This window comes from Aythya marila (assembly GCF_965140915.1).
Source record: "Aythya marila genome assembly, chromosome: 1".
NCBI lineage: Eukaryota > Metazoa > Chordata > Aves > Anseriformes > Anatidae > Aythya > Aythya marila.
Window position 1 is genome coordinate 129844225 of NC_139042.1, and position 15665 is coordinate 129859889.

General features: G+C 39.4%; 1 protein-coding gene across 9 annotated transcripts in view; it reads left to right on the top strand.

The window, feature by feature from the left end:
- The window catches only part of SOX5 (SRY-box transcription factor 5), a 292593-nt gene that overhangs the window by 129683 nt on the left and 147245 nt on the right, over positions 1-15665 (top strand). For 6 of the 9 annotated variants that reach the window (XM_082761277.1, XM_082761279.1, XM_082761278.1 and 3 more), the window contains exons 4-5: positions 494-580; positions 14170-14342. In XM_082761277.1, coding sequence (XP_082617403.1) covers positions 494-580; positions 14170-14342 — 260 coding nt within the window. Of the gene's footprint in view, positions 1-493; positions 581-11749; positions 11861-14169; positions 14343-15665 lie in introns of all 9 variants that reach the window. The other 3 variants (XM_082761281.1, XM_082761282.1, XM_082761276.1) reach the window with 2 other exon arrangements.

The window sequence follows — 15665 nt, forward strand, 5'->3', positions numbered from 1 at the left end:
GTAATTGTAAACACTCAGAGGGATATAATTACACGTAGCAGATTTAGGAGCTAATTCTTTGCTTCTCTCTCTCTCTCCCTCTCTGTCTCTCTCCCTCTCTCTCTTTTTACTCTGCATTTTATCAACATAATTATTTTTTGACTGCAGACTAACACCCAGAAATTGACAGGCATCCATTATAAGCAGCAACTTGTTCACCAAATTGAAAAACAATGAACTGCAGGTTTATATGTGCCCATTGTCATACGGAATTACCATGGCTTTGTTCCACAAGAGGAAAAAGCTAATGGTTTTGAAACAGCAGGTGACAAAACACGTTCTTTTTTTTTTTTTTTTTTTTTTCCTCCCCTCTTATCAGTTTGTTGATGAAGTCATTACGAACTGGGGCCCAGAATAGGGTTGGCCTTATTTTTAGCAGATAGACTTTTAATGAGTTCTATTGTGGAGACAGTCATGTTGATTTGCTTACATTTTTTTTCCCCCCTTCACTCAGAAACTCCCAGTATTGAAAAGCTACTATCAAAGGACTGGAAAGACAAGCTTCTTGCCATGGGATCAGGGAACTTTGGAGAAATAAAAGGTAATGCTCTTTCTGTGCTACAGCTGAGAATTAATATGCTTATATCATGGGCTTTATGGAACTTTGTTTGTTTGTTCCTGTTCCTTCCCCTCCCCTCGAAACATGGTAATTCGAGGCTTAAATGAAGTGTATGCTCTCCATCTGTAGTTAATGTAAATAAATAAAACGTTATATTGCCCTAAGTGAATTAATTTATATAAAGCTGTTGTTGCACATATCATTCTGCATTATAAGAGGACACATCTTGTTCCTGGACTGAAAAAAAGTCAACTCATGTATCAAACACAGGCGTATGTGTGGTGTCAGAGTATAGCAGAACTCAGCTTTTGAAATCTGAGGGTGATATAAGTCCCTGTTAATGTTCGTACAGATTTTGATGATGGAGATTTTTGACTTTTCTGTGTGTAGAGGGAAAAAAAAAAAAAAAAAAAAAAAAAGAGCAAAGTTTGTGTAATGATATCTCTAGGTACCAAAATTAGCCTGTGCAGATTTTAAAAGACAGCGTACAACATCTGTGCACTAAAACACGTTCTTTTAAAGCCGTACTCCAGAAGGAAAATGACAAAATTTGACCACTCTCCAGCAGCAGTAGCTTCTGCTTTGCCAAGATATTTCCCCATTTTATATATGTGAGGTCATTTTAGGGAACCTGTAGTTGTTTGTTTTCATGTAATTTAATATTTTTAATCATTCTTCCTGAACACTTGTGATGAGGAACCAGTGCGAAATACCTGTGTGGCAAAAAATTTAGTTTTCAGAGCAGCCATTATTATTCTGAAAAGAAGCAGGGAGTCTGATCCTTCTCCCATTTCTATCAGTGTACATCTGGAGTAGCAAAATCAAAGCCAATGTTGTTTTGGAAATGTGAAAGTAGAATGAGATTAAAATGAAACCCTTCTTTTATGCTTTTAAATGAGATTTTATCCCTCTCCATTATTTTTGGTTTGTTTGCGTACTAATGGTGTTCCCAGTACAGAGATCCTCATTCAGACAGGCTCCCAGACCTTGTGCCTGGCAGGTTCAAGGACCTTCTGTGCAAGAGGTGGGCAGTATTCAGGAAAAGACTGCAACATGACATGCTCTGAGAGGTTAATACATGGGTCAGTGTGCAAAGATGGTGTTATTCTAGTTGTATGTGCCTTCCAGCTTGTCACAAATATGTCACCAGCATTAATTTGCTCTAGTCCTCTGACTTACACAAGTAGGAAAGTATGCCACTTGCTTCCCCTAGTTTCTTTCTAAGAGTCTATAATTAAAAAATAAAAATAAAAATCATTACATATGTAGGATAACTTTAGAACAGAATATCGTGCTTCAGCCCCAAACGGGATGTGATATTCTTGTTATAACTGAGGGCCAAACTCTGCGTTCTTCATTCCCACTGAGCTGAGCACATTTTCTCCGCGCATGCAGAGCAACAGGTCATACCTGTGATTCCTATTGTTTGGAAGTACATTATTCTGAATTAACAGCATCATCTGCCGCGGCCTGATGAATCTTTAAGAAGTTTTGGACCTGAAGGACACACTGGCGGCTTTCATAGCCACTTTTGGGTGTGTTTCGGCAATTCTTGCAGGATTTCTGGAGCTGCTTTAACTCCTGGTGTGCTGGAGCTTGCAGGAGTTTTCCCAGCGTTTCTCTCCCTCAGGACTCGCTGCGCTGAAAAGTGCTGCGAACTGCAAAGGCAGTCTGCTCCCAGTCCCTGTGATCTTGTTCTCTTGGAGGGCAATCTTTTTTCTCCCTTCCTCTCTTTCCCTTTCACAAGTTAAACTTGAAAGCGGCAGCAGCAGCTCTATGCTAGCAGGAAAGAAATTCAACAGTCCTTTCAGTCTTGCCCGGGGGGAGTAGGGGGAGAAACAGCAGAGCCTCAAAGAAGAGTTTGCTCTGCTTTAATTTTTGTTTTTTAGCTTCATATTTTGAACACAAGTTGAGTTATTGTTCTGCAGCTCCGTTCAAAAGCCTCACATCTGAGGCTTTTTAGTGCAACTGTGGTGCTATGGTTGGGGGGCATGGTTATTAGGTGTTTGGATCAGGTTTGGCAGTAAGCTGTGAAAACAGGCACTGGTTTATTTTTCCTTCTGACTGCCGTGACAGTTGCAATTATTGTCCATTGTTCCTAGGTGGCTGGAAAGGAGGGAGGATACAATAGAGCATTGCCCTCTGGGGGTAAATGAATTTGACTTACAGGTTCTTGGGGGGTCACGCAGGCTGATTATTTAGTGCCCAGGAATGCGGTTTTCATGGCACCGCCAGCCATGAGCGGCCAACAAACAATGGGTCAGCTGTATTGCAGCTGTATTTAGTGAGACAACATGAAAGGTGTGCAAGTGGAGCTGTTTTATACTCACGCATGCGTGTACAAACACCCATATATTACACTAGAAAATGTTTTTGTCCTTCTATATGAATGTGCAGTTATTAAGTTTTCCAGTTGTGATTTTTTAATTAACTTCTCTCTATATTTGGCTTGGCAGCTGCATTTTTTTTTCTTTCATTTCTATATTAGCAATATTTGGAAACACCGCACAAGTAGTGTCTTATTAATACACCCTGGAATGTGGACAGCAGTAGAAGCTGTACTGCCCAACTGTCTTCTGCACTGAATCGTTTTTTCCATATAACTGTTCAAAATTTCATTGTGTTTTTCATTAGATCTGGGGGAATTTTAGTATGTCATGTGCTAAAGTCTCAGCACTAGGCTACATATTGTTAATGCCCAAGTCTGTGTTATTACCACTGAATTTTATTCTCTGGCAGAGATTAAAAGAAAGGGAGATGAAGTGGAAGACTTTATTTTCTATTAGTGTTATTTCTTTTAAGTTAGAAAGCAGTAATATTTTATTAAAGAGTGAGGAGTTTGTGAATGGCGGGAATAAGTCACTAGACTCTAGTTTTGTGTTCACTTCTTTCTCTTACTTGCTTTGTTACTTTCAATAGCTGCTTTAAGTCCCCTCTTCTTAATTTGCATGCCTGTAAAATGGGAAATCCATCACAGAGAATCTGCAAAGGTTTGCTTATAAACTTTTAAGGTCTCAGTCAGAAGGATCTTCTGACTGAAGATCTTCTGTCCAGCTATTAAAGGAAAGGGAAATGTAACAAGACATTTCAGGGCTTGACTGAAAGATATGGCAAGGGAATACCCTTATATTGAAAATGGGGCAAAGTCTAGAAACTGTCATATCTGGAAAAATTTAATTCCAATGCCGCTGTTTGTTTAGAGAGGGTTAAACAAATAATATGAGTTTGGCAATGGGTATTTCTTAAGAATTTTTTTTTGAAATCCATACAATTTTTACTCTGTTTAGAACAAGTCAATCTATAATAAAACCTACAAAGCTTGCAGTTAAATGGAAATATTTTTAAATGAAACTATAAAACTATATATTGAACTGGTTAAAGTCTGTTCAAACTTACTTATATCCATCATAGTAAAGAATGGGGCTCAAAAGGTCTCTGGGTTATTCATGGATAATGCAGTTTATTGGAGTCAGCGAGGCAGAGAGAACTTCAGCTTTCAGACTGATCATCTGTAGGAAGAGAATTACAGCCCCTCTCAGCAGAGCCTTCTGTGAACTGCTGGGTGGCAGTGGCTGCTTTCCTCTGACACGATGCTGCTGAATGCGGCAGGTGCAGCGTGCAGGATGGAGCATCAATAGCTTAAGGTGTGAGAAGTGTATTTCCAGGCTCTTCAGTATCAGTGGCCATCCCCATCCCCATACTTAGAAAACAGGCATGAGACTTGCATTGTGCTGGCTTTGGGCCTCCTCTGAGCAGACTTCAGGGGAGGCTGCTGGCCCTGGACGGCCAGGTGCGTCGTGAGGTACACGGTCGTGCCTACGCAGCTGGGAGCGAGGCGGCTTCGTCCTCCATGAAAAATCTCTTTAAAACTTCCCCGGTGTTCACAAAGCCTTTCTGCTAATCTTGTTCATCTCTCACTTATCGGGAGTTGTCAAGAAGTACAAATACGTATTTTGTGTGTTCCCCACTTAGCTAATTTGAATAGGCGTGTGGAACAAAAGGCTAAACTGACTTTTGTTTCTAATCTTTCCGAGTTGATTTTCTTTGGAAGTGAAGGCATTGTTAACAGTGATTGTGCCCGAATCTCTCAAGAAAGGCTGGGCAAGCCTGAACCTGATTTTCTGTTGTTTAAAAATCCCCCTCTGTTGTACAGGTTAGTTCCTAAACAAGCCTGGCAAATGGGTTTTCTGCATCCACTGTCAAAGAGATTACCATTAGGGGAAATTCAGCCTCTCTTTGTATCCACTTAAATCTAGGTGACTCCAAAGACTTTACCCGAGTAACTCCAGATTTATGAGTGTAATTGAAAGCAAGATTAGCCTACCAGTCCTAATCTTCAATGCATGATAACATAAGACATATGTTTTGTGTGAGAACCAGTGCTCCAAGTTACATGAAGTATTGGTGCAGGTATTACACCCAACTGTGTCTGATGTATGATAGAGCCGTGTTTGCGCAGGCTCTAATCTTGCTTCTGTGTTGGGAAGATGGGGCATGAGAGAGTACATAGTGAACGGTCTTAGGGCTGCCAATAATGGATAAAGAGAAATAATCCATTCAGTGATACTATAGCTCATCAGAGCCCGTGAATTAAAGACATATGTTATGTAGATTCAATGTATGGATTAAAACGGATAATCTGGTAGGTGACACACACAATCTTGAGATAAGTGGGCTATGCAGATTCGGTATATGGATTGTGAAGGATAATTCCATTTAAGTAACACTGGACAAGTTAAAGACAAGTAAGCTTTGGGTAGTGCTCAGGTTATGTGCAGTAATCCAGTGAGTGACATGTTGGATCTCATAATCTGTAAACTGAAAGCAAGAAACTAGGGATTCTGCATTTAGATGTGGCCAGGAAGAAGGGGGGGAAGGAGAGAGATTATTAATGGAGAATACGCTGGGTTTAAACCTGTGAGTAATGAAGTGCAGATCCCCAAGAGATGTGTGAAAGCTGCAGACTTCTATAGGAGCTGTGTGAATTTTGCATTTGCAAATTAGTGGTCAAAAAATGTTTCCAAACTTGTGTCAGATGTGGACGTTTTGTCTTTTCTTGTGCGGATAGCGTTGTATTTGGAGTGGGGAGAGAAGGAGGGTGAGAGAGTCTTAAGTGAAGGAGGTAAGATACATGTGGTTGTTGGCTTTTAACTATGATAAATTCAATACTTATTGCAACCTACTTAGTGTCTTTCTTGTGCTTATTTTTTGGGGGTGTTTAATGGTCGGCAATTTGCTGACAGTGAGCTTTAGTCCTTTGCTAATATTGCAAGAGTGCTAGAGGGGGAACCTGCCCAGCGGCACACAGGGGAACCTATGTTTTGAGAGGAAATTTGGCAGCTGCTGAAATAGTGGAGGTTGATCACAGTGCAATGCGATACTCTCAGACTACAGGGCAGTAGACAGTGCCAACTGAGCCACACCAACGCAGAACATCTTTCAGGCCAAATGAAAGTTTGAAATGGAGATTGTGACTGGATGGAGTTGTTCCTATTTGACCCTAGAATGGGAGGTTAGTTGGGGGCAGTGTCTGTGAAGGGAGGGTTGGAGGAAACTTCCCGAAAGCATCTGAAATGCAAAATCTGAGAATTTGTGGCAAAGCAGCAAATTCAGACTATTTGGGATTTTTTGTACTTTTTTTTGTAAAGATACTTAGTGTGATGAGAAAAATATCAGATTCTGTTTGAAGCAAATTCAACTTTTATTTTAAAAAATATTACTAATGGAGAAAGTAGAATAAATTGAACTAATTAGAGTAGCAAATGCCAGTGGCTTTATTTTATTTGAACATGTGGAGGTCAAACCACTGTATTTAGATATCATCCAGAGTGCTGGATGACAAAAAGGACTTAAACCAGTTCTTCTTTGTACTAAAATTACCTCAAAGATGTACTGGTAAAGCTGAATGTTGCTGAGCTACAATTACCAGTTTGTCAAAATAAAGCAAATACATAGATATTTCTTACTGCTTGTACTGCTGCTGCATGAAGTTCCACTAGCAAATGCTGTGTCTCTAGCCTAGTTCTAGCTTGTTGTCTAGACAGTCAAACAAAGAATAACCTCTGAGAAGTAGTCAAAATACAAATGTTGTCTATTCCTTTTGTAACCTTGACAATAAGTTACTAACCTGGTTGAATACCAAGCTTTGTTTGCAGTCTACTGTACCAAAACTTTTTACGACGGCAAATGAAGAATGCTCACTGACAACTTCTTTCCAGCGTTGCGAAACAGTAACGTGTTGGGCTGTTACAGAGCAGACGGCTAAGTTTTTGTCCCCACAGAATATTAATTCGTGAGGGTAGTAATGGCAAAAGACGGTAATTGTTCATCATTTGTTTTTATTCATTCTGCAAAGTCTTCCACTGAAACCTAAAATAGTAAGACTGTCCACATGGTGAAATATATAGCTTCCTTTGAGCTTGCTGTTCTAAAAAGGACCTTTATTTGCAAGCAAAAAAGATTCATTACATAAATCTGTGGGTGCAGGCAAATAGGTTTGAATTCTGAGATTTTTCTTTGTTTGTTTGTTCTTGTGGAAGTGGCCTGCTAAGTAAAAAGCAGTCGGAAAGTTTTCTTTTATTATGCTGACTTCCCATATCAATCAGATGAAGTCATTTAATTTAGCAAGGTAGGTAGCTGTAAGTGATGGCGGTCATTGTGTAGTAAAGTTGGCTTAAATGCTTAATGAAAAATGCCAGTTTTAAAATGTTTATGTCCTAGCAGATCCAAGATTTACTGGCTTGAAAAGCTGTGTGCCAGTCCGTGATAAAACACTCCCCAAAGTATTGATTAGGGAAGCATCAAGGGAGTTTGCACACGTGCACAAGCACATACCCACACCCACCCACAAATTCTTACAGGAACACCGCATCAGCACAGAACCTACGAGTACATACTCACTGCTCAGTCACAAATAATTGACATTTCTGCTGTGAGAGAGGGAAAAGAAGAGCTTAAATTCTGAACTTACCTCTGCCGCTGAGGTCTGTTTATCAGAGCACGTTTGCTGAAAGCACGTAATGGCAGCTCCCCATTGCCTCACATATACAACCGCAGGTGACGTCAGCGGTGCGTCTGCCTGTGCAGCAAGGGGAGAAGAGTCCTCTTTAAAATTATTACTAGGCTTTAAATAGATTTATTTTTTTTAGGGGAAGCGTGACAAAGATTAGTTTGCTTTTCAGCAGAAGAAAATTAGGCAGCCTCTCTATTTTACTTTCCTGATCCCCATACTGAGCAGAGTAATACTGGATTTAGATTTCTAATGAGACAGAGCAAAGGTAAAATTGGGGTGGGGGAAGAAAAAGAGTTGGCAGTGGGATGAGAATGACAATCTCAAGACAAGATACTGGAATAGAACCCTCAAGAAAAGATACTTGGTTTAAGGACTGTTGCCCTGATATTTTTATTAATTCTTTTTATATAATAATGTTACTGCTAGTAGGATTTTAACTCTTCTGAGGACAGCTGAGTCAATAGGCTGATCAGTTTGAGAAGCCTCCTTCTCAGCTCTTTTGTTTTTTTATTGAAACTATTACATCTCCCAGCCTAAAAAATCTCACTAAAAATACATCACTGTGGTAAACACTTGGACATAGCTCAGACTTTAGATGGTTTATGTGTTGTAGTTATGTCCCCATCAGAGCTAAGTTAACCAGAAGCTGTGCTGTAGCACAGTTCTGTCACTTGGTTAGTGTGAGAGCGTCAGTTATTTCCTCATTCCCAGCACTCCTCTAGACAGGACCCTGGCTGATATCAAACTGAGTCAAGCAAAGCTGGAAGTATTTATACACTGCCTCTCTCTGCTAAAGTCTGCGGTGAAATTCATGGCCTTTACTGAAATTGTTTGTCTGGTGACTTCAGCAAGGCTGGCATTAAAACAGCTTACAGTGTGTGAAGTTAAGAAAGGCTTCAGGGAAATTTCTAAAACTTCATGCCTCAATTTTCTCATATGTAAAAGTAATACATAACAGTGCCTTTTTACCTGCTTTCAGTCTTTAAGAAAATCAATTAGCTAATGCTTTGAAATTTGAAAATGCTCTATACTGCATGCTCTAATTATTATTATCCATCTTATCATTATTTGAATACAGAGTACTTCAAAATATTCTTATTTCCATTTAATGTTTTTTTTTTTTCTTCTTCGTCTACAAAGCCTTGTAGATACAGGAGGGTTTTTTTCTTTTGTAACTATAGTTAATAATATGAACATAATACAATATTATTGTGTCTTCTAGGCTTTATAACTCGCACATTGTTTGCTTTGATTTTTCTTTGAAAGACAGATGCTGACAGTTCAAAAGCTATTTACGTAATTAGCTTGATAGTAAACCGACTCGGGGGATGAATTTCACTGTCTGTGTGTGGGGGGGGGAGTGTGCACATGTGCACCTCTGATTGATAACATTCCTAGTTGTTTAATTGAGACATGTCACCAGGATTCAGGAGAGCCTTGCCTCATCTCTGCCCCTTGCAGAATACACTGGGTGCTGTGCAGCTGCGAGCAGATCTGTAGGTTGGCTGCAAGCAGTCTGATCACTTGAACATTCGCAGCAAACGCTTCAAATGCCTGTTAAAGAAAATATTGGCTTTCCCGATTTCTCATTTACATTCTCATTCTGTCTAATAAATTACAATAAAGTATTTACTGTTTTGATCGCAAAAGCAGTTTCTCTGCCTTTTTTTTTTTTTTTTTTTTCCTTTGGTTCTGTTTTGGATGGATATGCCAAGGTTTCTCCTGTTCGTTTTCTCACTTCAAGTGTGTCATTTGGTCATATTGGTGTCTTCATTCTAATGTTTATTAAAATGTTACTGTCACTGCCAGTCTGAGACTGTGAATCAGAACTAAGAATGTGTAATAGTTTATTTCACATTCAAGTAAATTTCTTTTACTACTTAAACACTATTATGGATAGTGTTGATCTGAGATGAAGTTTAGGTTTGGTGATACAAAATGCCACTAATTTGAGTCTTCTTTTATTGCCATCTGCTGCGGGTGTTGCATCCACAAACATGTCTTTTTTTTTTTTTTTTCTTTTCGTTCCGGATCTCTTTTTGTGGTGGTAGAGAATAAGCTGATGCATCTGGGGAGCATCTTTTCCTGGGCCATTCACTGTATCAAATCATAGCGAGTACTCTGATGGTCTGTTGCCTGTGGTGTTTTGATGAGTTGTGAAAAATCCACATTTTGCCATTGCAGCAGTAGAGTGCATGAGAGAAAGGTATGAGCACCTCCAGCAATCTCCGGGATAACAGGTGGCCTGGTGGTTAAAAGCTTTGTTAAACATGAAATGTGCAACATCTATTTGTTGTGGATCTGACAGTAATTAAGAGTAATTTTTGAGGCAGCCATTGATGTATGCCACTCTCCTTGTACTCCTCACTCAATACCCATGTGAAGCTGTCAAGCTCTACACAGCAATAATGGGCACTTTTTTCCCCCCCTCCCAGCCATTCTGCATGGTTGGAGTGAAAGCACCATGACCATCTGAATGGTGGGTGCGGAGTATGAAGCAGCTCTAGAACCATCCCAGCTCTGTGTGCTGACCCAGTCCAGGGGCAAAGCGGCCAAAGACAGCCGCTGGGGCTGGTGGCTTGTCCTCCCTGAGATCTGTGCCACCTCCTGAGGTGTAGCAGTGCTGTCAGCGCAGGGATGACCTGTGGATTCCCAGTGGTGTACCTTAAACAACTGCCTTTACGCAGTCACTGCTGGGGTTGCTCAAAATACTAGCACATTTTGCCTTGTAAGCTGTGGGATTCTTAAAATGGAAGTCCCTTGGTTGTCAGGACACTTCACATGGTGTTAAAGGTTTAGATCTTCTCAGGCACGCTAAAAGAGAGAAAACAGCCGTGTAGGATGGAAGTCCACAATCCTTGACTGCATACAATTTACAGTGTCTAGAAATGGGCACAAAAATGGCAACTTGTGCTCTAACTTGGTAGTGTATTTTAATACACATTCCTGTCACAGAGTGTACTTTGTAGTGACCAAAACTTTTCACCATTGCATAAATAACTCTGCGTACTGTTTGGCCTCAATTTGTTATGCAAACTAAGTTATTTATGAATAGTAACTGTTAAATGGCAGTTTTGATATTTCCATAAATATTTATTTGTTTTGTTATTTCCACAAAAGAAATTATTAAAAAGGTGTGCTAGGTAGTAAGGGCAAAATAAAAAAATACCAAACTTAAAACGAACGCCTCATATTACAAGCAAGACAGCCTGATTCAAGTATTTTTCTTCCTTTTAATTTTCACACTTCTATAAGCCACCAGTTATCTGCCCCAAAAAAACACCTGTGATTCATCATCAGTGTGGCTCATATGGATATGTGGGTAAAGCAAGGGGAAATCTACCCCTAAACTTACCATCTCCCGGTAGTCTCCCATATCTGATCTTCCCTGGTTTTGTGCAGGTTACTTGAGAATATGGCTGTCCGAATACTTATTTTGCAGGGAATGATACCTTAAAGAATTAACATTGTAATGATACGTTATCAAATTTATTGGAAAGATGAGTTAATCACATGAAAGCATGTACTAAGCTGTGTTTTCCAGAAAGTATTCTCCAAAGAAAGATTTTTTTTTACAGTTGTCAGTGATAAATTCTCCCCTTGAGCTTATTAGCAAACACATTGTTCAGGAAATGCAATGCAGGAGGGCTTGATTTTGTCAGACTACATCCACTCCGGCTGATAAGCCAAAGGGTTTACGTATTGTACTTACTGAGTTAGTACATCAAGCATCCCATTTGGGCACTAAAAGTTTCTTTAGAAGATAAGTAATAACAAAGAAGTCCTCTGCATCCCTCCAGGTGCACAGCCATGGTGTTAGCTCACCCACACCTTCTCCTCATTCCTGCAGCTTAAGGCAAGCTGTCATTTTCCCAGGGAGGCAGCCTTTTGCTCCTCTGTAGGTAGACAAGACAGCAGAAGAACCTATGGTAGCTGGTTGCGCCTGCAGCTGTGGGGTTGTTTCTCGTCACTGCCGGGGCACTGGCAGGTAGGGAGTTCTGCTTGTGCTGCCAAGGCGAGTGGGAGCATTCAGATAACGGCTCTGGGTACCGAGATGTCTTCTGGCCCTGCATCAGTCACTCTGTGACCGCTCTGCCTGTCAGTCTGCACACATGGAAACATTTTTCCACATTTCATAGACTCATTAAAGGTTGGAAAAGACCTCCAAGATCATCTGGTCCAACCATCCATGTACCAGCAGTATCACCCACTAAACCACATCCCTAAGCACCACGTCCAACCTTTCAAAGGTATGGTGAGGATTAACTTAACTTGACAAAGTGTTTGTTGATTCCCAACTGAGAGCTGGTGTGGGATCTCAAAATACGCTGATGAACCAGTACTAGCTGAGTATCTTTGATGTGTGTTGCTGTATATGTCAAATGAGTTATTTGAGAGTGATGATTTTTTGCTTACCCTTCATTGAAAACTAACCCAATCCTGTATATTCGTTCTCTCTATAGTTCTTTCTCTCTCACTCTCCTGAATCCTCATAAAAGTTTAGAATAAAATATTTTTCTTTTTCCAGATATGTCAGTGTGTACAGCATGCTATGCTGCCAGTATCAGTACGCTGATAGTCAAAAAGTGAACTTCTAGCAGCTGATAGGGCAAGGAAGGAGCTGTCTTTCAAATAATTCTGCTGTACATTGTGGAAGCATTGCACAGTTTTTCCTGGAGAAAAATCCACGAAGGGCAGACGAGTGACAATAGTCACTTCTAACTATTTGTATGTGCAGGTGGCAAGTGCATTACTTAAAGCAGTTCTCTATCTCCAGTATTTGAAGTAAAGGTTGTAAGTTAAAAATAATTTATTTGCCACTGCTAAAACACATTCTACCAGCTTTTAACAGAACAGTTTTAAAGTCCAGTGGTTTTGGTTTCAATGTGTTTCTCAAGTTTTCAGCACCTGCTACAGTTTTTTTGTATACCATATCTGAGGATATTCTGCTGTAGCTCTCTGTGTATAATGGTATTTTCACATTGATCTGTAGCATTGTAATAAAAAGTTAATCATTACATTTCCATTATATGTAAATATGGATTCTTTGTCTTTTATTTGGTGTGTATAACTGTCTACAAATGCTTTAAAGGGCTTGGCTAAAGTAGCAAATGGGGATGCTGCTTGGGAGAGCAAGGATGAAATTAAGTAAATGTAAGTGAAACCAAATATCAAGCCAATAGCCCTAATGATGACATTTCAAAGACTGTGGCCCAGTCTTCTGAGGCATGCAGTAGATGATTCACTATTTCAGACATTTCAATCCAATCTTGAAAGCTGTAGTAAATATATTGTAGGGAGCATTCCTGCACTGGCAGGGGGGTAGACTAAATGAGCTATTACCAGTAGCTCTTTTCCATGTCTGACTGATAGTTGGCTAGGAACATGTTCAGTATAGTCGCCAATTTTTTATTTTTATTTTTTTCCTCTTGGAGAGCATTGGTGATATTGGCAGAAGAACACTTCCTGTATTTTAGAAAGGTTTGTGTGGCAGGGTTGTCCCAAAAAGCAGACTGTTTTGAGGAGGCATAGAGACAGATAGTCCTAATCCTTTCCTAAAGCTTTTTTTGAGAAAGGATTTCATAGGCTCTGACTCATATGAGAGGGTGTGGTGGTACTGGGTTTATCTGTGGATTAGCTGCTACACATACTTTCTGGTCTTCTAAATTCATAGTAAAATGATACTAGATATAGTGCCATTTTTGTTTCTAAAGCGTGATTCATAGTTGTTGATTTTTCTTGGAATTTTTCCTTCCCTTCCTTTATAACCACTGTCATTCTGTAAGGAAGGAGGACTTTTTGCAGAATGGTTTAGAGATAGAGTCAGTCAGTTCCTGTGTCTGTGTCTGTTGAGCTCTACAAAAAACAGCTAATGACAGTAAAAATGAGAGATGCACTTAACTCAGTTTTTCTGATATGTTTCTGCAAGACTTTTTCCTTTAAAAATACTTAGCAGCAGCAACGACAGTGCTACTTATTATTGACAATTTAAATACTGTGTTGTTTCATCTTCATCAGGGCAGATTGAAATGATGCAGCCGGCAGCGTGCTGACAGCTGCCGTGTGCTGTGTGAGCAACAGCGAGGTTGCCCACACCAAGGGGACCTCCCTGCTTCCCATCCATTATGAAGAAAGGGTAACATGCACCTTGCAGCTTCTGCAAGCGTCAGAATGTTAATGTGTCTTTGTCATAAGTTTCTGCTGAAAATGTGACTGTTTCTCAAAATTGCAAGTGTTGATTTTGATCCCCCCGAAATGTAAACAGTGTTTAAAATTTGAAACTCTTTCAAAACAGACAGTATTTTTTCCCTATTGATCTGATAAGAAGGCAACAGAAAAATAGATGAAAAAGCAATGAAACATTGAAAGGGGACACCAGATCAAAGCCTGTGTACAGAATTATGCTTTGTGGCATTTTCCTGTGGAGGGACTGTGTGGTTCTCCTAAAACTTTGCTTGCAGTGAACCTGAAAAATTGAAATATAACTAGCTCTAAATTTCCTCTCTACTCTCTTTACCTTTTTTTTTTTTTTTTTTTTTTTCCACCATATGATGCTCAGGGACTCCAGAAAGCCTCGCTGAGAAAGAAAGGCAGCTCATGGGTATGATCAATCAGCTGACCAGTTTGCGAGAACAGCTGCTAGCAGCTCATGATGAACAGAAAAAACTGGCTGCATCACAGATCGAGAAACAACGCCAACAAATGGAGCTGGCTAAGCAGCAACAAGAACAGGTGAATGATTATTATAGTGGCTTTCAGCTTAAATTGTCTTCTAGAAGGACTTTCCAGTAGCTTATCTTTTAGGGTCTATACTTCTCAGGTTCATTCTCCACCTTTTTTTTTTTGTTTTCCCATTTGTTTTCTTAGGCAAAGAAGTTTGAATGAAGATATATTGTAAGAATGCTTTAATTTGCAATATATACGATGGTTCTTTTTATCTTTTAAAGATATGTCTTCCAGTTGCAGGGTATTCTCTTCCAATAGTTTTTCTTTTTCTTTTAAATCAGTGTAAATAAGTGTGCAAATTCATCCATCCTGAATAATCTTTCAGTGCTGCTTGAATTCAGTGATACTGAATAGGAACAAAATGTAGCATTTGGGTTGCAATGTGACAAATGAAAAAGATTGTTTTGCCAACTGTGGAAAAAGTGGGGAAGAATAATATAAAGTTAGTGAACAAGTTTGATTTTTTTTCTTCTACACTTGAGAGTCTTGATTTTCAGCTCTTACAAATATTCCCTCCACTGAAAATGCAAACATGTTTTCACACATGAACAGTTCCAATGTGAACACATGGACACATATTTTATGCAAAACTACAACTTTTTTAACAAATGTGCACCACACAAATTTTAACAGAAGTGAAGGTCCATTTATGCACCTGAACATGAACAGAAAACCCATAGATGTGGGTTAAAATTTTGTCAGTAGTCTATCCTGATGCCTCTTATCTAGAAGATTTTGGTCTGAGCATGCATCTCAGCTTGTAATGAAACCTGAATGTGAATTTTTGTGAAACTCACAAAACTCTGTGAATTCAGTCGTGGTTGTCATACTTCAGAGTTTGTATGGTAGCAAAAAGCATTGCTGACATCCTCAGACATTCTAGCCTTGTTTTTCCCTGTTTTTGATTATTTCAAAGTCTTATTTCAAATCCTGTATATTTTGGCCTGAAATCTCACCTGGGGAGAGCGGGAGAAGTGACTTAAATTAGTGAAGTTGTATCACACTGTTATTTACATGGAGAATGTGGATGAAGGTGTGAAGGTGTAATTGGCCAGATCCTTCCATGAGGAGACATCCCACAGAAGCTACTTCCTTTGCCCTGACTGTAAGTCATTACTGCTATAGGATGATTGAATGATTTAAAAGTGAAAAAGAAAATGAAAAAGAAGGTAAAAATTACTGCAGGATTATTGTTAGGATAACTAGAATTTCTTTTAATTTAAGAAATAGTATATAATTCTGTTATATAGAAACTAAAATACCCAAGTTTTCAAAAAAATGAATTGATAAAAAATATTTTGGTTGCTTAAAGAGAGGCTCTGAAAAGAG